Source organism: Terrapene carolina, unplaced genomic scaffold (genome assembly GCF_002925995.2).
Source record: "Terrapene carolina triunguis isolate 2854851 unplaced genomic scaffold, T_m_triunguis-2.0 Scaffold95, whole genome shotgun sequence".
NCBI lineage: Eukaryota > Metazoa > Chordata > Testudines > Emydidae > Terrapene > Terrapene triunguis.
In genome coordinates this window covers 41513512-41537109 of record NW_020664446.1, presented here as the reverse complement: position 1 = coordinate 41537109, position 23598 = coordinate 41513512, and the positions used below count along the sequence as shown (strand labels likewise).

General features: G+C 44.0%; 1 protein-coding gene across 1 annotated transcript in view; it reads right to left on the bottom strand.

Annotated features, from left to right (window-relative positions):
• Window positions 1-18257, bottom strand: part of SGPL1 (sphingosine-1-phosphate lyase 1) — a 48163-nt gene extending 29906 nt beyond the window's left edge. Inside the window, exons 1-2 of the mRNA XM_024206606.3 lie at window positions 18176-18257; window positions 161-326 (exon numbers count right to left, since the gene is read on the bottom strand). Coding sequence (XP_024062374.1) covers window positions 161-326; window positions 18176-18178 — 169 coding nt within the window. The 5' untranslated portion in view covers window positions 18179-18257. The remainder of the gene's footprint in view (window positions 1-160; window positions 327-18175) is intronic.
• Window positions 18258-23598: the final 5341 nt, after the last annotated feature.

Genomic DNA, 23598 nt, shown 5'->3' with positions numbered 1-23598 from the left:
CATTCTTTGCAGGCCACCCCTAATTGAGTGACCTCAGCTGGCCCTCACTGGGATCCCAGTCACAAATGTATAAACAGAAGAATATTTACATGAGAAATAACTCTGTCCCCACAAGCTTGTTAGAAAACCCAACTCCAGAGAGACGTGCCAAGGTACTCACTCTCTGGTTGGAAGAGGATACCGTGCAGCCACACCACCACCAGAGTAGAAGCAAATGTCGAGCCAATCAATTGCCAGGGTTCAATGCCAGCACACTGTCCATTCACAAAGGTCCTTGCTTTTTCTAAATACATGAGGATGATTTCCTTATAAGGAACAAAGGTGTCCTGGGGGGGGGAAACAAAAACAACATATTACAGAAGGTAAGTCCACCCCACATCTTTTCAAATCACTATGAATAAGGGCATTGAAGAATTGTTCCTAAAATAGACATTGAACTGCCTCCCAGTTAGGTAGCGCTCCTACTGAAAAGAAGGCATTCAATATTTACAGTGTTGCCAACTCTCAGAATTTCATCACGAGTCTCTTGATAATTATTGTTTTCCTTAAAGCCCCAGCTCCTAGAATCAAGGGGATACATGATGATTTCAGCCTCCATTCTTAAAGAAAAAGTAAGTTTCTAGCCCTTGTGGCTGTGGAGAAAACTTCAAAATGTGACCCCGGTGCACCCTAAGCCTCAAAAAGAAGGCAAATAAAAAACACCAAATCTATTATTTTTACATAATCTCATGATTTTAAAGCCCCTCTCATGATTTTAGAACATTTGGGGTTGGCAATACTGCGACATACTTCCCACAAGCAGGACAGGTAGGCAGTTGTCATGAGTTGTGTTCCTGATTAGCATAGGAGGAGCAAGTGCTAGAATATGTACCGTATATACACTTGTTCATAAGCCGAATTTTTTTAGTAAAAAAGGGAATCACCAGAGAAGGGGGTCGGCTTATGAACGGGTATAGAGAGAGAGGTGGGACACAGCCCCTCCGCACAACAGAGGCAGCAAGGAGAGGCAGCAGAGCCAGAAAGGAAGAGGCGGGGCCAGAGTCTCTCCGCTTCTGGCCACGCTGCTCTCCCCCCAGCTCTGGGGCTTGCAGGCTGCAGCCGTGCCACTCAGCCCCACCCCCCAGAGCACGCTGCGGCTGCGACGCCTGGCCCAGCCCACTGGAACATGCTGTGGCCGCGCCGCCCGCTCTGGCCTGCCAGATCAGGCTGTGGCCGCGCTGCCCAGCGTGCCAGAGCAGCTCCGGCCAGGCCAGAGACATCCTCCCCTGGCCCTCCCCAGATAAGGTGGGAAGGGATGGGATGGGGAAAGTGTGGGGGTCCCAGGGGTTACTCCCCTGACTCCCAGATTCTCCCCCCCAAAAAAATTTCCCCACCAGTTGCTGTCCCAGCCAGCGCGCCGGGACACTTTGTTTACTTAGGTTTACCTCCGTGCCTGCGGATGCTCGAGGTAAACAAACCATCTCGGCCCACCAGCGGCTTATCCTGATGGCCCGGGAGCCAAAGATTGCTGACCCCTGAATTATAGGGTTGGCTTATGAACAGGTTACAAAAAATTTTCATTTTTCCTTATCCATCTTGGGGGGGGGGGGGGGAAAAGAGAGTCAGCTTATAAACGAACCTGCTTATGATTGAGTATATATGGTAGTTTAAGCCTTTTTAAAAAAAAGAAAAAAAAAGAATCATTTTTGGAGCACTCTTCAACAAGAAGTTTTGAGCAGTTCTGACCTGTAAATAGTAAAATTCTGTTTGAGCACTTCCCAATGACTTCAACATTCTGCCTATGGGTATGTATTAGGGACCATGCTTTTTCTACTGTATTACCTGAAAATCTTACTATTGGGCCCAATAGCAATTAAAATGAAAGACACCCATTCACCACAAAATACCCAATAGCCTCATGATTAGAGTGCTCGCTTGGGATATGGAGACACCCAGATTCAAGTCTTTAGTTTGGTGCCAGGCTATTGGCTACTCTGCAGTGGGTGGGGTGGTGCTCTAGCTCTCTATTTTGTTTTTTATTATTATTATTAGGAAAGGTCTCTTTCATTCCAATACAGAACAGGAACATTTTTGAAATCTCAAATTTTCACAGGAAAGGAAACCATTTTCCATCCTGTTCTAGTTGCGAGACTCCCATTGAAGGAAGACAGGATTCCCTGCAAGCAATGTTAAACGTACATTTACCATACTTTGGAAACCTGTGCAGCACATACAATACCAAATGGATTAGAAATGTTTAATCAGCTCAAACAAAACCATACCATCCCAACAAAAGAATCCACCACAGCTCCTTGATGGAATGTGTGGATGCACATGTACTTTCCAGTGTGGGCTGGAGAGAATGTTTTGTTGAATGGTTTCTATTTGCTTCAGAAGAGCTGCATTTAGCTACAAGTAGTGGAATTAACATCTGTTTGTTTGACAAAGAACAAACTATAGACATATCAAGTGTCCCTGCAGGGAAACAAGGATGGCAGCTTAAATCATTAGTGATAAAGGCTAGAAGTACTACCATTGGCCTCTTAGAAGGTAGTCACATTTCACATTATCCAAGTTCCCATAAAGTTGTTACTTCACTTAGAGCTAAATCACGGTGTCCTTTAATCTCATCTTCTGTGCAACTAACAGTGTAAAGGCACAAATCCTTAATTTTTACTTTGCTTGTTCAAATTTCCAAGAAGGCAGTACATCTACTCCCCTTCAGGGATTTTTAATAGAACAGAAACAAACACTGATGCTTTTGGCTTATTGTCCAGTAGCTGGTGCATGAAAATTGTGTAGGTCTGGAACACCATTAAGAGGAGGAGGAAGAGCTGCTAGTGCACTAGTTTCTTGATTGCCATTTTAAACTCTTAGCAAAGAGAATGCTGGAGTTCTACCAGAAACTAAGTGAGGTTTTAGAACCAAGGATACTCACTAAGTGAATACAGTAATATCAAATTGCATTGAGTGGAATCTAAACAGAATGTTCTCCAATTATGTTAGCTTGCCTGGCATCAAGCCTTGAGTTTCCACAATCAGCAGCTTTATTTCTCAGAAGACAAAACATTTTACGATAATGCAGATTGGAGCCAGTAACTACATAAAGCTCTTTGGGGAAAACTACAGATTACTTTAGTGACTACACCTACAGAACCAGAGCAGTTAAGCCTGCGATGGGAGGAACAATTTCTGGTGGCAAATTCACCTCACACAGACCAAGATTTTCAAAACAGGAGTCTAAAGTTAGACTCCTAATCCCATATTTAGGCACCAACATTAAGTGGCCTAATTTTCAAAAGCATCAAACATCTAGCTACTCCCATTGAAATTACCACATTCTGCAGTACTCTAGAGTTTCAGGGAGCGAGAAGAATTAGAGTTCTCTATTTAAGGCGTGATCTACACTACACAATTAGGTCGACATAAGCTGCCTTACATCAACCTAATTATGTCAGTATACACACTACAGCCTTGTCCTGCCGATGTAAGTGCCCTACTACACCAACATAACTCCACCGCCACAAGAGTTATAGGGCTTACGTAGGGCAACGCCGTGTCTGTGTAGACACTATGTTACTTACATCGGCCATTGGCTGTCTTGTCAATTTCACGGCTCCATGCTGGAACTGTGAAATTGGAACTGTAATATAGCATGGAACCATGAAATTGATAAGAAAGCAGGACAGCTAGAGCCTGGCTCCCCACTCCCAGTCGGGCTGCTGCTCCGAGGCTTCCCACTCAGGGAGCCAAGAAACCCGGGTGGCTGCCCTCCTTCCCCCACTCCCAGACAGGAGCAGAGAGCCAAGAGCCCAGGGGGCAGCTGGGCTCCCACCGGGGAGCTGAAAGTCCTGGCTCCCAGGACCTCCCCCCACGTCCCCCTTCAGTCAGTGGAAGCACTCTTGATGAGGACACGCACCACCAACAGAAGGAGGGTGCGTATGGACATCAGCCACCGACTTAGGGCATGTCTACACTACAGCCCTAAGTATTAACAAGGTACTACACCAATGAGCTCACAATATTGAAAGACATCACTGTCAGTGGTAGAATGGCTACAGGCATACACAAAAATGCTGCAAGAGAGGATTTTCCCCTACTCCCCAACCATTTTCCTTTGGTTTACTACCTTTAAAGTAACTTCAGTTCAGGAAGGAAATGCTGATTGAGTCAGGAGAACCGTGAGAAGGGAACAAAAAAAAAAACAACAAGGCAGGTGGAGACCAGGATGGGGAGGGAGTGGATATGGAGTATGTAATTCAAGCATTATTTATTAATTCTGAGCTTCTTGGATGGTAAAGTGTTGAGCATTTTTAACATGTCAACTGATAATATATTGGGGTTCCCTGCCCAAAAGTAATCAGCAAATTAGAATGGATCACTAATTTTACAGTTTAATAGGATAAAACCAAACAGTATAAAAAAGAAAGATAGAGTCCACACTAATTCATTCCAATTGGCACTGGATTGTTTGTAAGTCAGTGTAGCAATGCTGTTTTCAACCTTACCATAGTTTTACACCCTGTTTCGTAGCAGCAATGCTAGCTAAATAGTTTGATCCACACAGCTCTTTTAACTCTGCAACACTTGATGAGTCCCACACATTTCTCACTTTCCTCTGAGCAGAGCATACAAGGAGGCAGGTTTGCACAGGTCCTAGACAATGATTCTGTGTCTCTTCCATTCTGTCTTTTATGCAATAACTAAGGTTAAGATTGTGTCATTGTTATTTTTAGTAAAAGTCACACAGGTTGCAGGCAATAGACAAAAATTCACAGGAGCCCCTGACTTGTCTGTGACTGTACTAAAAATAACCCGGGGGAGGGGGAAACAGGGTTCGGGGGGAGGAATGACAGCTGGAGTCCCACCAGCATGGGGGGGGGGCGCACAGCCCTCACTCCAGCAGCCTCAGCCACAGGGAGAGTGGGAGAGCGTGCACAGCTACCCACAGCCCAGGGGCACACGGCCCTGACCCCAGCCCCGGAAGGGAGGGAAGGGGAGGTGCACAGCTCCAGCCCTAGGTCCAGTTGCTGACAGCCAAAGAAGTCACAAAGGTCTGGTAAAGTCACGGAATCCATGACTGCCATAACCTCCATGACTAAATTGTATCCTCAGCAATAAGTCAAGTTCTACTTTTACTGAGGGTCAAAGTTCAGATACAACTGTACCATTTGCTATTTTCAGGACACTAGCACAGAGACGCACTGATTAAATCCTGCAAACCACAGTCCTCTGCCTGAATACAAGAGATAACAATCCCCTCCCTTGTAATCTTGTTCACAGACTGGTTGCATTTATTTTCTTGCTGCTTCTTCCTCCAGCAACACTGGAACTACTGACCATATGTGCGTAAAAGGGAATATATTTCTAGCTTTCCAGAAGTCAACCGACCCTCTTCTCCTCCAGCACCCACTCTCCAGGCTGGGTAAGCTTAGTGGCCTGGACAGAATTTAAATCAATCTTTATATAACTATAAAACCTTGTGAAAAAAACAAAAACCTGTTCTACCCAGATGTGCGTGTTGTGGGAGCAACACAAGAGGCCTTATATTTGAGGGTGTGAGTCAGTCAGCTTCTGTGATGCTTTTATGCCTTAAAAACTCCAAGTCACTCAAAACTCATGAGCACACTGATAAGTTATGTTTCTAATTGACTGAAACAGTCCCCTAAAGGAGAAATTCACCACGAGATCATTTATTCCCTGCCTTCCAGAAGGAATGATCCAAATATTTGATAAAACATTCAATTATTTACATCATTAGGACTTGCAATATTCACATTTTTTTAATGTAAATGCATTCAGAAGCCTGAGCAATTGAAGAACTTTTATCAAGAAAGACTGGGAAGACATCCTGATGATCCTGCTTTTTAAAGTCCATTAGTTGGCTGGGTTGGTTCCAGGTGTAGCAGTCATGCCATCACAAACATATTAATATTAACAACTGTTACCATCTTCCACCCCAAAGGGAATTATACTCAGACAGCACAGTAAAAATCCATCAAAAGAAAATCATACGTCTGAGCCAAAGCTAACCAGACTGGACATCATAGTTGTGCCAGAAAAATATTTTCCTGGCAACGAAGTTTAAAACTTCAGTAGGTCCCTGTGCACCAGATTAACAGACCACACAAGTGATAATGTGGAGAACCTTGCTCTGCGCTGCCACAGTGAATAACTAGAATGTAGGTTTCCATGGGTATCAAAATGACAGCATTTACTAACATTAAATTCACTTATAGGAAGAGCTAAAAATAAGGTCTCTTAAGGAAACAGGATTCCCCCCGGTAGGATCAATAAAATTGTTTGAGGACTAAGACTAGTTTTTTAAGGAAGTATAGATTTATTTTAAGTACCAAGAGAAATTCTGTGCTCATTACATTATTAAGGGTACGTTTAGATCCACTTCTAGAGTCTAAATTGTATATTTTACAGATACCCACATCTCAAAATATGTGACAATATGATAGAATGACAATTTCAGCATTCAGGAGGCACATTTTCTGGCTTGGCATACACAGAATACTTAAGTCATCTTATTTTACTGCCCATTTATAATTCCTACAATCATCTCAAAATACTGAATAATTTTTCTTCAAAACATTGAAAAACAGGAACTGAATAATATTTTCTGAGGTTTCAATAGACATTATGGCTAACACAGATTTTAGTTAGCTTGCATTCATTTTTATCTAATGAATGTTGTATGAAGCAGTGTTTGTTAAACATTATGCCCTAACTTGATTATGTTACTATGTGTAATACCTAGGACTTTGTGCATATTTTATTTGGTTGGTGTGCTATTATTTTTCAGTTCAATGTCATTGGGCTCCTTGGGGTTAAATTAAAGACAGTAAGTGTAGAAATAGTTTTGGTCATGACAGTTTAAAAAGTTTAAACTGTTTACAAACTATGATGTATTCTTCACACGTGACAGGCATGAAAATGCTACTCACCTGTCAACTTGTAAACTCCAATTTAAATGCTCGGAGTGTAGGTTTCAAGTAGGAAAGCCTTGTTTACACATCAAGCTATCTGCTGCTGCCAATGAGTGTCAGCAGCAAACAAGCTGGAGCAATGTTGAAGACCCTGTAGTTATTTCATGAACTGTGGCTAAATGATATTCACTTATTTTTCAAGCTTATATATTAACTGATCAGACATTTCTTATGTTTGAGTATTAAGATTTAAGTTGATCACGTTCCTCTTATTGTCTCACTTTAACAAACCTTGATTTTTAGACAGACATTGTATCAGATGTGACTACTCAGAGTAAGAATTTAAAACATATACTGGCCTAAATATTGACCCTATTAGCTAGGTGACCTCTATTTAGAGCTAAAAAATAAGCCCAGGTCTGCATTACAAGTTTTTGTCATCACACCTGTGTTGGTCAGGGGTGTGATTAACTGACCAGCTGTGCCAGCAAAAGCCCCTAGAGTTTAGCCACAGCTTATACTGGCAAAACTGCAGTTATGGTTGATTTTGCCCTGGGGAGGCCTGGAATAAGCAATGCTGGCAAAAGATGTAAGCAGCATCCATAGTAGGAATGCTCTGCCAGTACAGTATACCAGTGAAGTGTTGCTAGCTAACACTGTGCCTATATTTAAGATAGAATAATTAAATTCATAGAAGTAAATGGTAAAGGGGGATGCAATGCAACATGGGTTTGCAAAAGATAAATCAGGTTAGTCTGGCCTGATCTCTTTCTTTGAGAAAACAACTGATTTTTTAAGATAACAAAAATGCAATAGATTAATATCCTTGGACTTCAGTAAAGCATTTGACATGGTGCCACATGGGAAGTTAATAGTTAAATTAGGGAAGATGGGGATCAGTACAAGATGTGTAAGGGGAGAAGGCAACAGGTTGTGCTGAAAGGAGAATTATCAGTCTGGAGGGAGTTACCAGTGGAATTCCTCAAGGATCTGTCTTGGGACCAATCTTATTCAATATTTTTATTAGTGACTTTGATACAAAAAGTAGGTGTGCGCTAGTAAAGTTTGCTGATTATACTAAGCTGGAAGGTATCATCAATACAAAGACAGATTGGAACGTCATACAGGAAGATGTGGATGACCTTGAAGACTAGAGGTGACAGACATGGGATGAAATTCAATAGTACAAACTGCAAGAACACGCACTTTGGATCTAATAAGAATTTTGCTACAAGCTGGGGGCTAATCAATTGGAAGCAACAGAGGAGGAGAGAGACCTGGTTGTGTGGGTCGATCAGGATTACTATGAGCCACTAACGTGATGCAGCTGTGAAAAAGGAAAATGTGATCATTGGATGTGTCAGGCGTGGCATTTCCAATAAAGATAGAGAAGTATTAGTGCCATTATACAAGGCACTGGTAAGATCTCACTTGGAATGCTGTGTACAAGAAAGATGAATTTAAACAGGTGCAGAGAACAACTGCTAGGATGATCAGGAGAATGGAGGAGGCTGGAAGAGCTTGGCTTGTTTAGTCTTGCAAAAAGAAGGCTGAGAGGGGATAGGATTGCTCTTTATAAATACATCGGGGGTAAACACCAGGGAGGAGGAAGAGCTATTTACATTAATAGAGAATGCTGGCACAAAAACAAATGGATATAAACTGGCCATGAATACATTCAGGCTGGAAATTAGAAGGTGGTTTCTAACCATCAGGGGAGAGAGATTCTTGAACAGCCTCCCAACAGAAATTGGGGGCAAACAACTTAATTCATTTTGAGAGAGAGCTGGACAAATTTATGAGTGCAACTGTATGACAGGGTTGTTTGTGATGGTAGGGGGCAGGGCTCAACAACTCTGGTCACTTTCAGTTTATGTTACTAAAACTCATGCTTCAAGTTTCCAGCTGGCCACCAGCAGGGGTCAGGAGGGATTTTTCCTGTCCCCACCAATGGATTCTCAGGAGGGATGTTTTTGTTTTTTTCAATCTCTTTCCTCTGAAGCATCAGAAGATTGCCACAGCTGCAGATGGAACATTCAGGGGGTGGGCCAGGGCTCTGAGGTGACAATGAGCATTCCCTCAGGTGCTTGACTGGCTGGTTCCTGCTCACATGCTCAGGGTCTAACTGATCTCAAACTGACAGTGACCTTGGGAAATATTTCACCTTCCTCTGCAGCATGTTGGTGCAGCTATCTTGCCAGAATTACCTGGGTATATCTCACACTCGTTTCGCTGCCATTGTGCGAGACTCAGGCCCTGGTGCTCCTCGGTCTCTCCTGTTCTCTGCCTGTGGTACATAATAGTCTAGTCTCCTGTGGGCTGTAATACATTGGTCTTGATTGTTGGGTTTAGTGCAGGGGTGGACAAAGTACGGCCCGCGGGCCGTGTCCGGCCCGTCAGAACTTTTAATCTGGCCCTCGAGCTCCTGCCGGGAACTGGAGTCGGGTGCTTTCTGCATGGCTCCCGAAAACAGTGGGATGTCCCCCTTCCAGCTCCTATGTGTAGGGGCAGCCAGGGGACTGTGCATGCTGCCCCGGCACAGCATTAGCCGGGAACCGCGGCCCTGGAGCTGCGGGGCGGTGCCTGCAGATGGAGCAGTGTGCAGAGCTGCCTGGCCACGCCTACGCATAGGAGCCGGAGGGGACATACCGCTACTTCCGGGAACTGATTGAGGTAAGCACCACCCGGAGACTGCACCCTTGAGCCCCCACCCGCACCCTAACCCCCTGCCCCAGGCCTAATCCCCCTGTCACCCTCCAAACCCCTAGGTCCCAGCCTGGAGCACCCTTCTGCACCCCAAATCCCTCATCCCCACCCCACCCCACAGCCTGCTTCCCCAGCTGGAGCTCTCACCCTCCCTCCACACCCCAACCCCCAATTTTGTGAGCATGCATGGCCTGCCATACAATTTCTATACCCAGATGTGGTCCTCAGGCCAAAAAATTTGCCCACCCCTGGTTTAGTGTGTGGGTGCTGGGTGTATTGGTGGCCTGTGATATATAGAGGAGGTCAGCCTAAGTGATCTGGTGGTCTCTTCTGATCTTAGATTTTATGACCAACACTTATTCAGTTACATGAATGTTAAATTTATTCCCAAAACTACTACACTGAAATGAATATAAAAAGCTATCATTTAGAAAGAAAAACTTCTTTGCCAGATTGCCTTTAGTCTAGCATAGAATTTAAGGTACAGAAACTGAAAGAACCCCCATATGTACCAACCGCTCCAGCAAATCAGGATGACTGGCTATGCAAAGGCCTATTATAGATCAAGCACAAAAATATATTGAGGCAGAATAAACAGAGCAGTAACTAAGAATAAAACAGAAGAATTCTAAGTTCCACTTTACAAAGGAAAAATAAAACCATTAAAAGCGAGACAGGGGCCCACTTTAAGCACGTCCTAAAGAATGTGTAATTATATGAAGTGCCCAAGGGAACCCAAGAGGAAGACAAAGATAAGTAAAGGCTTAAATTTCACATGCAAAACCAAAGATTTTGATCAAAAAGTCAAACTCCAGAAACCTGTCAGCCCTTACAGTTGTCCCCGCTAGAAAGCTGACAAGAGACTAAATACTGACCGCCTTAGATAAACCAGAATTACACTCCAATTGCAAAGTGACAGCATTTACTCTGAATTATCGGCAAATTGCTGTGTATGCTAATTTGCTAAAATAAACTGCATTTACAAAAACATACATTTCTCAGAGGTAAAGTTTTCAAGAGCACCTAAAGGACAGAGCCCAAATTACTTATGAAAATGGGACTCAGCTTCATGTTGATAGGCAATGATTTTCTAGGTGGCACATCCTCTCTCAACAGACTTGGTAACATTTTTTTAAAGCTCCTAATTCACTTTTGAAAAAGGGACATAGGAGCCAAAGTCACTTAGGCAGTTCTGAAAATTTTACCCCCAGTCTCTTAAGAAAAAAAATTGATGGGTTTCCAGGTGGCAGCTCTTACCAATAGGAGGCTAACTCTCTGGACTGATTTAAGGGCTATTGACTTTACCTCTAGATTCCCAAAGTGAACCCTTTCTCCCAGTTCACAGAAGAGCAGAGACCTGAAAACTCTCCTGATACAGAACACCAGTGTGTTCAGTTTTGGTTTTCTATGACTTATCTGTAGAAATCCATTGACTGATTTGGTTTACATTTTGCTTGTTGTGAATCATAATGTACTTTCTCATGCCTCTCTAGAGCATAAAACTCTCTACCATTTATGCAGCACCATGCAAAGGTATCAGCAGCATTAGATACTGAAATCTAGTAGTAGACAATTGTAAAGCAGACTAGACCATTGTAATTGTGCTTTTCTGATGAATTCTAGCACAAGGCCTGGCACAGTTAACCAATACAGTAGAACCTCAAAGTTATGAACACCTCGGGAATGGAAGTTGTTTGTAACTCTGAACAAAACATTATGGTTCTTTCAAAAATTTACAACTGAATGTTGATGTAATACAGCTTTGAAACTATACTATGCAGAAAAATGCTGCTTTCCCTTGATTTTTTCAGTAGTTTATGTTTAACAAAGAACTGTATTTGCTTGGGGGGGCGGTCTCTGCTGCTGCCTGATTGTGTACTTCCGGTTCTAAATGAGGTGTGTGGTTGACTGGTCAGTTTGTAACTCTGGTGTTCATAACCCTGAGGCACTACTGTACAGTTACGCAAAACCATTAATATAATCACTAACTGAATGAAACTATTACACATTAAGGATCCACCTTCTCTGTGACAATCACAACACAGAAACCTTCCCTTCTAAATACCGATACTGTCATAACAACAAGAGGTTTTGCAATATACCTCAATACAGGTGTCATATGCCCTTACTGACATTTTGCATACATGGATCATTCTTGGTCAGCTTGAAGGGACACAGTCTCAAAATGCAAAACTTCCAATTATATTTGTAGGCACATTTTATGAAATAAGAGTTTCATTGCTCTTTTACAAACAACAACAACAAACAAGACACTAAAAAAACCTCATGCCAGCTGCCAACAACAGGCCAGGACATATGCTGTTCTCAAGAAACCACCCAATTTTGAGAAGCCTCAATTTCAGTTTCTCCACTCCACAGACTTCATTATAAAACTGAAGAAAGTATAAAAGTGTTGCTTATAGTTCTTTGAGAGAGCCCATTTGATAGAAAGACCATGAGAGCATTTAGTCTATAGAAAGAGCAGCCGGGCCATTAAATACCCTAGAACAAAACTGGCAATTTTTTTAAGAGTTTCTTTAATCTCTTAGGAGAAGGGGAAAGAATTAAAATAATGTGAGTATGCTATTATTTACAAAGAGATGGGGAAAACACAGATAAGAATTCAGAGAGATTATGTTGTATAAGTTTTTTAATTAAGTTTCCTAAATTAGTCTTCCTTCCAAAATGGGCTCTGCAGTATGAGGAAGAGGGAGATGTCTATGCTGATTTCATTAGGTTCTGCAGCACTTCAACAATTTAAAAGATTTTTCTAAGGAACAAAATAATCCTGTGAGAATCACTGCTTTCACCCTGTAATGGCAGAAATAACCAAGGCATTGTACACAGAGCTGTCAACAAAATTTATGTTGATCAAAAAGTGCCATAATTACATCACTATTGCATGTTCACACTATGCTCCCTCTGTGGGCAGAGTGCATCCACAGTTGGTGCTCTAGCATCGGCAATGAGAGCAGTGCTCTGTGGGTAGCTATCCCACTGTGCTACTCACCATCTTCTGCAGCTAGGACTTGTGGGAAGGCGGAGTGAACCACAGCGCATCATGGGTGTGGGCTCAACATCCCATGATGCATTATTTTCTGTTCCCACAGTCCATGGATTTCCAACTGCTTTTCGCAGCATTTTTCCAACAGCCCCTGTTTACTGTGCACCCGCCATCTCTGTGCAAAAGGATGGATCCCGCACTGCTCTCTACTGTTGTGGTAACTGTTAACACATCACGCATGGTCATGCAGTATATCGTGAGCTCCCAATATGAACAGGAATCAGAGTTGCCTGACTGTTGTGTGCCATGGAAAGAAAAAACACCAGATTACTTTTGGCATTCATGGAGCACCTGCACATGGTGAACCATCGCTTTTGGGCTCGGGAAAGAAGCATAGAGTGGTGGGATTGCGTCATTATGCAGGTCTGGGATGACGAGCAGTGACTACAGAACTTTCCCATGTGGGAAGCCACCTCTCTGGAATGGTGTGCGGCACTCGCCCCAGCCCTGCGGTACAAGGACACCAAAATGAAAGCAGCCCTCTAGGTGGAGAAGCGCGTGGCGATTGCAGCGTGGAAGCTAGGAACTCCAGATTGCTACGGGTCAGTTGCAAATCAGTTTGAAGTTGGGAAGTCGAGTGTTGGGGCTGCGTTAACGCAAGCGTGCAAGGCCATTAATTGCATCCTGCTACAAAGGACCGTGACTCTCAGCAATATGCGTGCAATAGTGGATGACTTTGCGGAAATGGGATTCCCTAACTGCAGCGGGGTGATAGATGGAATGCATATTCCAATTCTGGCTCTGGACCGTCTTGCGACTGAGTACATCAATGGAAAGGGTACTTCTCCAGGATATTGCAGGTGCTTGTTGATCACCAGGGGTGTTTCACTGGGGTGGTCCAAGAAGGTGCATGATACACACATTTTCAGGAACACTGGCCTGTACAGAAAATCTAAGCATGGACTTTCTTTCCAGATCAGAAGAGTCCAGTGAGGGATGTTGAAATGCCCAGAGTGATCCTGGGAGACCCAGCATACCCCTTACTCCCAGGGCTCATGAAGCCTTAGACAGGAAACCTGGACAGCAGCAAGGAGCACTTCAACAATAGGCTAAGTAGGTGCAGAATGACCATGGAATGTGCGTTTGGCAGATTAAAAGCGTGCTGGCACTGCCTTTACGGCAGGTTAGATCTAAATGAGGAAAACATTCCCATGGTCACAGTAGCCTGCTGCTCGCTCCATAATCTTTTGAGGCTAAGGGTGAAAATTTGCCCCAGGAGTGGAATGCTGAGGCAGGTCCCCTGGCTGCTGATTTTGAGCAGCCTATACAGTGGCTATTAGAGGGGTGCAATGAGGGGGTGGGGGGCAATTCAAATCAGGGAGGCTTTGAGGCAACATTTCGATAATGAGCACCAGTAATGTGACAGAACTCTTCCATGCTTCATTAATTTCATTTATCTTATTTTGCCTAAAACGTGTGATGATTCCTGAGTGGGATTTGTATAAGCAATTGATTAAACTGCATGTATGTTTTCCACCAGCAGCAATCACTATGTGTAGTACACAAATAAAGACTGGTTATCTTTCAGAGAGTTTGTTTTTATTAAACACCAATTAACACACACACAAGCTTTGGTGGGAAGAGAGGTAACAGTGCAGGGCACTGGAGGCTCTCATAGCTGTGCATAAGTCCCACTATCATTTTGAAAGCTGTCTGAAGAAATGGAGTGAACTGGATATCGAAATGTTCTGGAAAGTTGCAAGGAATGTGAGAGAGAAGCTTGGGGAGGGAATGGAAAACAATTCTGTATCGCCTGCGGGGAGGGAGGGGAGCAGCGGCAAGCATGCATCTGTTCTAACTGTAGCGTGATTATGGACTTCAACATCTCTGTTTGTTCCTCCACCACTTTTATCATCTGCTCATGGGCATTTAGAATGAGAGCCTCACTGTCCTTTCTGTCCCGCCTTTTCAAGAGCAAGTTAAGATAAGGTACTCTCAATGCACTCTTAGAAAAAGAGACTAAGATCAAAACAGACTTTGATCATGCAGTGTGGCTTCTAGAACACAAGGCCAGTCTAGATCATCACACCCTGGCCATATTGTGAAGTGTTTATGTAGTTCAAAAAAAAGTTAGCAGGACAGTTAAATGCTGTTCTGCTGTTAGAATGCAAGTTCCGTGGAAGAGAGTACACATATTACAAGTTTGAAGAGAGTCAGACTTATGCCAATCTGTAAGTAATATGCTACACCTAGCAATTTTTCAAGAGATCCTGATTCAAAAGCAGCCTAACTGGTGAAGTTACTTGCTCCATCGCTTTTGGCAAAAGGAAAAATAGGTTCTGTTTCTGTCAAGTGACCTCTTGCACATGCCAGACTTTTGTGTCAGCCCTCACTATTGCAAAGTTTCCTCAATATAATGTGGTATTGCTCATATCCTATAAATGGATATATAGGCAATACCAGACATTACTTCACTGAAATTCTAACAGTAAACAGAAACCACAAGTCACATTCCCCTGCTATGTAGATCCGACCACCAGATCACAAGACGAGGAGAGAGAGAGAGAGAAGAGAATGAACAAGTAGGATCATATCAGCCACCATAACATCTTTTGTTCCACATTCTGTAATACTCTATATTTGACCTTGAAAAGGCCAGTGTCTAAAAAAATAAGAGCATGGTAACCTGGTTTAAGATGACGTTTGGTCATGCATCTAGTATTTAAATGCATACCCAGGACACTGCTATTGCAAAATACTCTGGTATACATACAGTACAATCAGAACACTAGTACTGAGGGAACAGCTACTGTGTAATGCATTTTTGACAGCTGATTGAATTTTCAAGTACACCTAGACAGCCTAGACAGTATTTGGTCCTGCCATGCGGGCAGGGGACTGGACTCGATGACCTCTCGAGGTCCCTTCCAGTCCTAGAATCTATGAATCTAAATGACATGTACTTCTAAATCATTTAGGTGTTTGAAAATCCCACATTGTCTCTCAGACGTCCCTTTTCCACAATCCCTCAACCTTCGCTAAAAGGTAAGTAGTTTGCGTAGCAAGTGCCTTTGCATGCATACACACATACATCTGAGCTCTTTGCTTTCTGCATATAGTTCCCCATCCACCCAAGGGAATCACTGTACTAAACTCTGCAGAGCATTTTCACTCTCTCAGAAACACTCTTCCTAGAACATTGTAAAACTCGCATTTAAGGATGCTGCCCAGCGCAACTGAAGGGAAGTAAAACCAGCCATCACACTCTTAATGTCAAACAAGTCTGCCAATCACTATATTTATCTTATACACAGAAAAGGAGATCAGAGTCATATAAGAGAGTATGGGCATGGCTACACTGGAAACTTCAAAGCGCAGTCGCGGGAATGCTCCCGCAGCAGCACTCTGAGGTGCAAGTGTGTGGTCACGCGTGAGAGCTGGGAGAGTGCTCCTGGTAATCCACCTCCACAAGGGGCTTAGCTCCCAGTGCTCGTAGCCTGTCTACACTAGCGCTTTAAAGCGCTCAGACTTGCTGCGCTCAGGGGGGTGATTTTTCAAACCCCTGAGCCAGCAAATTAGAGCGCTATAAAATTTAAGTGTAGACAAGCCCTATGTGAAAATAAGTTGAACTACAACAGAGTAACATTCAAGAAGTAATAGCTGTCTTTGGAAAGACGGGATTTTGAGTTTTAGGTCACAGTTCCTGGCACTCAGGTTTATAAACAACCTACATGCTTGTTCTTCAGCCCCAATCCCCAAATTCTAGCCCTGCTTTTAATCTCCTCTGGGTATCATCTTAGTAGATCCTCCCCAGGCCACCACACAAAAACCCTTTTGTTTATTGCTATAGAAAAAGTCCACTTTTATAGCAGCAGAACACAGCCCCAAGAGAGCAGTCAGATTGAGAGAGCCTAATACAAGGGAACATTGCAAAATTACACATTTTAAATAATTAACTACACAAAACACACAACAAGCCATAGAAATGAGCAATGCATGACATGGACAAATGACAGCTGTTTTGGGGATTAGTCCTGCTTTGAGCAGGGGGTTGGACTAGATGACCTCCTGAGGTCCCTTCCAACCCTGATATTCTATGATCCTATGGCACCTTACTATCCCACAACACTTAGTAAATAAAACTAGAATATGAAGAAGGTGCAGGTGTGTCTGAAATAAAGAGGAACCAATCTTCAAAGAGATCAGTTTCACTGAAATATATATACACTGGTGTGGGGGACAAAAGGGGAACAATGGATGAAAAAGATCAGTTCTCTCTGTGTTAATTGTCTAGATGGGCAAACACACTTCAGGGGGAAAAGCTGTGGAAGCAAATCCCTTGGAGACAGAGGAAGATGGCAGGGGTCCCAGCCCAGTTAACTCTAACACAGGATGTATTCTCTCTGATAGGTGCTCTTGCCTTACTGACTAAGCCCACCACTAGAAGTGCTTTGGAGGCAGTAGTTTCACAAAGCATGACTTAATTATTCACACATTTAACAAGCCCCAGAAGTTTCAATGACTTCCCATTCCTGGATCTAAGAACATAAGAATGGCCATACTGGGTCAGACCAAAGGTCCACGTAGCCCATTATCCTGTTGTCTGACAGGCCAATGACAGGTGCCCCAGAGGGAATGACTAGAACAGGTAATCATCAAGTGATCCATCGCATGGCCCATTCCCAGCTTCTGGCAAACAGAGGCTAGGGACACCATCCCTGCCCATCCTGGCTAATAGCCATATATGGACCTATCCTCCATGAATTTATCTAGTTCTTTTTTGAACCCGGTTATAATCTTGGCCTTCACAATATCCTCTGGCAAAGAGTTCCACAGGTTGACTGTGCCTTGTGTGAAATATACAAGAATCGTAGTTTGCAAATCCTCATCAGAACGTGAAATCACTCCATAGCAATAGGACAGGACTGCCTTTGTCCAATATGTTTTACTCTTCTAAGGCCATAGCTACACACAAAGTTGCACTGGTTTAACAAGAGTTGTGAATTTATACTCATGCAGCTTCATGGGTAGACATACTTACATTGGCTTAACCCCAGTTTATTTCAGGTGCAAGGTACACCAATACATCCGGTTTTAAAACAATGTAAGAGCGTGCATAGATACACAAAAACTCGCACCGATTTCACTAAAACCAGATTTCCACTAAACCAGTACAACTTCTATGTCTAGACAAGATCTCGGCTGGTACAACCTCACTGCATAACCTCTTAGTGTGACCGAGAAACTAAAGACGCTACCACCTTTCAGAAGCCAGGTTAACCCCACGGTCGCCACCAGCTCCCCCCGAGAGCCCCTCTCCCTGGGGCGCGGCACAGCGCTCCGCGGGGGTGTCACACCGCCAGGCCCGTAACAGACACACGGACACTTACGACAACCGGGCCGGGGCTGCCCCCGAAACCCCCTCTAAAGCCCAGGCGACAGCCCGAGCGGGCGCGGCCCCTGACCTGACCCGGCCCGGGAGAGCGGGGGCCCCGGGCCGGCTCACAGCGATCCTCGCCGCCAGCTACCGGGGGAAAGGGCCGGTGCTCACCATCTTCGCCGCCTTCCCGGCTGCTCCGCGCAGGGGCCCCTCGGAAGGGTCGGGATTCGCCTCCTCCCCGAGCCCGCCCCACACTCAGCCCACCCGGGCGCTGCGCTGCGGTGCGGCTCGGCGGCTGGCCCCGGCGCGCAGGCCAGGCTGAGATTGGGAGCAGCGCCACTGGCTGTGCCTGTGCTGCCGGCCCGGAAATGGCCCCATCGCCCGGCCCCGCTGCCTTAGCGCTCAGAGAAAATGGCCCCGCCCGCCACCAGGGAGGCGGCCGCAGCGCCCCCTGCTGGGGCAGAATTGATCCGACGACCCTCCGCCGCAGGGCATCCAATTGACCCCAGGCACCAGGGCTCCCCCCACCCCGTTAGCCCCTCGCCCCAAGACAGGGCAGAACCTACCGCTCCTCAGCCTGGCATTGCTTTGAAGGGATGGTGGGTTAGTGTCACCTCTCCCCTGCAACCAGCCCCCCAGGCCGGGTTCTCCCTGCACAAGGGCTCCTCACCTAGCACAGCAGGTCACGGGCTACCCTTTCTTCCTGCAGCCAGTGCAGAGAAGATGTGCAGGGGACTGGAGGCAACCGGGGGTTGCAGCTGGTTGGAAAAAAAAAGTTCAAGTTTTTAGATGACAAACTCAGCCGACTTTCCTCAGGGGTGCTCTGCTCCAGCAGCCGGCACAGCTCCTGGGGGCTACAGGCAGCTGGCCCAGTTTAAAACAGCCCACTTAGACTAATGCACTAAAGCAGCATCAGGAAGGGCACTGGCTTGGTATAGACACGCAGGAGCACAGGGGTTGCTTAAGGCCATTGTGCATACACCATGCCTGACCTATACCATGCTTCTCTGTCCAGCTCAGGAGGGGGCCCCCATTATCTGCCTCCTCCCCACCCTTCTCAACACCTCTTTTCTGTTTCCCACATTCGTGTTAGTGTCAGTATTGATTCTTCTCTTTATCCAGCCTCTTGTACAATCCTGTCAATACTTTATTTTAACCTAAATCCACCCTTTCCCTATTAGCCTCATTGCTAAAGCTCTTGTTCTAGGTCTAGATTCTCTCTCACAGCTTGATTAATGTGACCGCCTCTTCTCGAAGCTCCCTGCCTCTCACCTCTTGTTCCCTTAGTATGTCACTATAACAGTGCTGCTAACAGTGCTGGAGGTGTGAGCAGTCTACACCCAAATGAAAACAAACTAGCCCTCAGTTGTGTGCAGTAGAATAGTCTGACAAAAATACCCTTACCTTCACCAGGATTTTATGATGTGAGATAGCTATAGTACCGTCTTCAGACTTTATCCACCCTCTTTCAAATATTAGCCTAGTCAATCCCCACCCAGGCTTCCACAGTTTACTTCCTTCTTTTGTGCCCAGCTCTTGAGTCTGGTAGAATATGCATGTGCGCCACACTTTTTAGCCCTTTCCTGTCTGTTTCCACATCCCTGCAGAGCTAACAGGAAGATAGACGGTTGAGATGGGGCTACCAATACTCAGACACTTGGGCCCTGAGCCTGCCATGAGCGCTGCACAAATGGACCCTGAACCCACATTAACCTGATAGCAGGATGGGGACATTGGGTGATATTTCAACACTTTAATTCTGGTCATGGATAGGCTTCAGAAGTACAGAAGGATTCCCCCCGAAAAAGGGGGGGACACATTTAGGAGGGGGGTGGAATGATCAAGTTCTTATGTGACCTGAACTGATTAGTCTTTTCAGCCCTACTTTATTTTATTGCTGTTACTAAATCATTGAAAGGAAACTACACCACCAGACATGTTCCTTCACTTTCTAGTTAAATTCATGTAGCTGGGACTACTGTTAGGAGACAGTGGTATCCCAGCTGCAACAAGGTGCTGGATGGATTTAACTATCAAACTCTTGTCATGCACTTGCCCTATGATATCTGGGACACTTCCGGAGGGTCTCCAGGGTTTAGGCTCCTCGCTACAACCTGCCCGTAAGGGAAGGAAGCCTTGTCTATACCAGTGGGGTGTCAGCTCCCCAACTTCACCGGCCACTGGCACCACAAGCACTCCTGAATAGGCCTACGGAGGCCCTGCCATCTCTCTACAGGTTAACAATAAGCACACTCCAAACCCCAAGACCTGAGCATCTCCCTGGAATGTCCAGACCCTATTCCACTGGACACTTACAGTATTTAAAGATCTACTGCTTCCACAGACACAGCACACCCCAGCTTACAAATTCCAACTCAGATCACCATTGTACTTACCACACAGCACTTAAACATGTTTATAGTGAAATCAAAAATAGGTTTCTTTAACAAAGCATAGGGATTCAAAGTAATAGTAAGTAAATGTATTGGAAACAAATGGTTACATGTAAAATAAAATCACAATTAAGTCTAGGCTCAGAATGCATGTTAACAAGATACTCTCATGACTAATAAAGTTTTTCCTCACAAGCACTTTACAGCCAGGCTGGCTGTGACCCCGCTTTTATGAGACGCAACATGCTGTCATTTTGCCTCCTTGGTGAAGGATCCTGTGGTTTCTTTGCATTCCCTGATACACCAGACCAGGGGTCAGCAACCTTTCAGAAGTGTTTCAGAGTAGCAGCCGTGTTAATCTGTATCCGCAAAAAGAACAGGAGTACTTGTGGCACCTTAGAGACTAACAAATTTATTAGAGCATAAGCTTTCGTGGGCTACAACCCACTTCTTCGCCGAGTCTTCGTTTATTCACTCTAATTTAAGGTTTCACGTGCCAGTAATACATTTTAACATTTTTAGAAGGTCTCTTTCTGTAAGTCTATAATATATAACTAAACTATTGTTGTATGTAAAGAAAATAAGGTTTTAAAAATGTTTAAGACGCTTCATTTAAAATTAAATTAAAATGCAGAGCCCCCCGGACTGGTGGCCAGGACCCAGGCAGTGTGAGTGCCACTGAAAATCAGCTCGCATGCCGCCTTTGGCACACATGCCATAGGTTGCCTACTCCTGCACTAGACTAATCCTTTAATTTTAGTCATAAAGAGGACGCTCCCCTGATGATTGTGTTTTCCTGTCAGTTTTCTCTTGTGGATTTTGCAATCTTTCAACTGGTATCTGGGCCAATATGCAAATAGGCATCCTTGTGAGGCAGACAATACACAATACTCTCAGGGCCAGGCACAGAGGTAAGGATCTGTTGCCTCCTGTCTAAAAGGAACATATCCAAGGTATGTCAGTTCCTGGTGATCTGTCTTAACCTCCAGATCTTAAGAATGTAATTTTTAGTTTAGATATATAATTCCTTAAATATTACCCAAACATACATTTCACTATGATTATGACAACCAGTGAACTATTATGCATATATCTGACCCAGAGGATCCCTCTAAAATCCTGCATTCCCCGTGCCCTCTGCCAGTTGGTACCAACAGGTTACTGGGTCACAATACCCCTCTCCCTTTTTAGAATGCTGTTATAAGAAGAAAGGCTTAGAAGAAAGATTTTGAAACTGGAAATTTCAGTAACACTTGATCTTTCTACCATTATTTTGAGATTGTATGTAGGACTTCAGTTTGCTGAAGAATATCATGAAGGTGACATCAAGATCCCATATCAGAGGTAACCTGCTCACTCCAATGAGAAATAAATCCGGCAAGATAGGAGAAAAAAAGGAAAGAGAAGTGGCAAGCAGTAAGATGTGTAGTTGTTCAATCTATAAGGATGGATTTAAAAAAAGAAGAAGACGACTGTATAGTGGAAAGGGTACTAGACTGGGAATCGGGAGACCCCAGTTCTATTCCTGGCTCTGCCACTGACCTTGGGCAAATCACTTTATTTCTCTGTGTCTGATTCTCCACCACCTTTTAGATGTCTAATCTCTATAGATTGTAAGCTCTTTGGGGCGAGGGTTGTCTCTTATTCTGTGTTTATATAGTGTCTATCATGATGGGGCCCTAATTTTAGCTGGCATCTCTGGCCATTACTGTGATATATAATAAATAGTAATTACTGAGGGCAACATCAGGTCTCACAACAAAGCTTTTGGAATTACATCAGTCAAACATCAAATGGTTCAGTCTACAATTAGAAACAAATGTTGGTTAAAGTCAAATTTAGGATAATTCAAAAACAAAAAACAGTACTGTAGAAAGTTAATGTTGCTAACCTAAACATAATACCAACTCATTAAAAAATGGGAATCAACAAGACATCAGTAAACAAAATCCAAGCCTAATTCTCAAAACATAATGCATACTCCTCAACCCCGTGTTCCCAGTGCTAAACAGCTCCACAATCTGACTACAAACAGGAATTGCAACCTTTACTTCAACTAATGATAGCCTGTAGGAGATGCGAGGAGGAATGTGTTGGCTTTTTAAAATACATTATGAGTGTGTCATATGTTACACCAACCCCATTTCCTTTTAATTTACTCCATATTGATTGACTAAAATTACAGTGTATGTGGCTCTGGGCGTGATCCAGCCCAGCTACAGCCACTGTGAACCACTCTGGTAGCACAAAGAATCTGTAAAGTCAGTCGATCTGGACCTCCAAGAATGCCCTGTGTTGGCTAAATCCCTTGCACTAATATTTAAATGAGAAGTCAAGAGTATGTAATTACATCCTTCAGAACTAGGATCATGCAAAAACCCTGGCACAGATGCAGTTAAATAGTTCATACACCCACTTTACGATTGGCACCACACACAATTATTTTGTTTGACTACCACAAGAAGACATTTTAAGTTTAACCTGAGCCAATATTAAAATATATTGCCTCGTAGTGTTGTCTCAGGTGAGGCCTACAGATACTCTGAACCTCTTTGACCCATTTTCCTGAGAGAATCAAAGGCCCAGTGACTAGATCTCACACAAACATATACCCTTTATAACATTTTCACTTATCCAATCAAGGAACAAAAACAATATCCTGTGACCAAAGTGCTAATGAACACCTCGGGCAGACAATGTTTGTAAACAATTCATAGGCTGAAATTTATTCACAAAAATCTGCAATATAATTTATATAGTTATTTGAATAATTTCAAGTACTAGATTAAATTTAAAGTGACAAATTCAGGAAAGATAAAGGAACATAATTAATTTGAATGAATTGTGCACTACAAATGGTTTCTACAGATCTAGAATAGAATGTTCGCAATATGAAGTCAATCCAACTAACCTAACTCAAAACATTGCAATTCTCCTATTATTTACAGTAACTCCCCACTTAACGTCCTCTCTCTTAAGGTTGTTTCAATCTTACGTCCCTGCTCAGTTACAGAACATGCTCCATTTAAAGTTGTTCAATGCTTCGCTATAATGTTGTTTGGCTGCCTGCTTAGTCCACAGCTGGCAGCCCCCCCCCCCCATCAGCTCCCCTACACACACACCCCAGCACCTCCCACCTGCCAGCAGACCCCGCGGATCAGCACCTTCCCCCTCCTCCCCCGCAGCAATCAGATGGCTTGT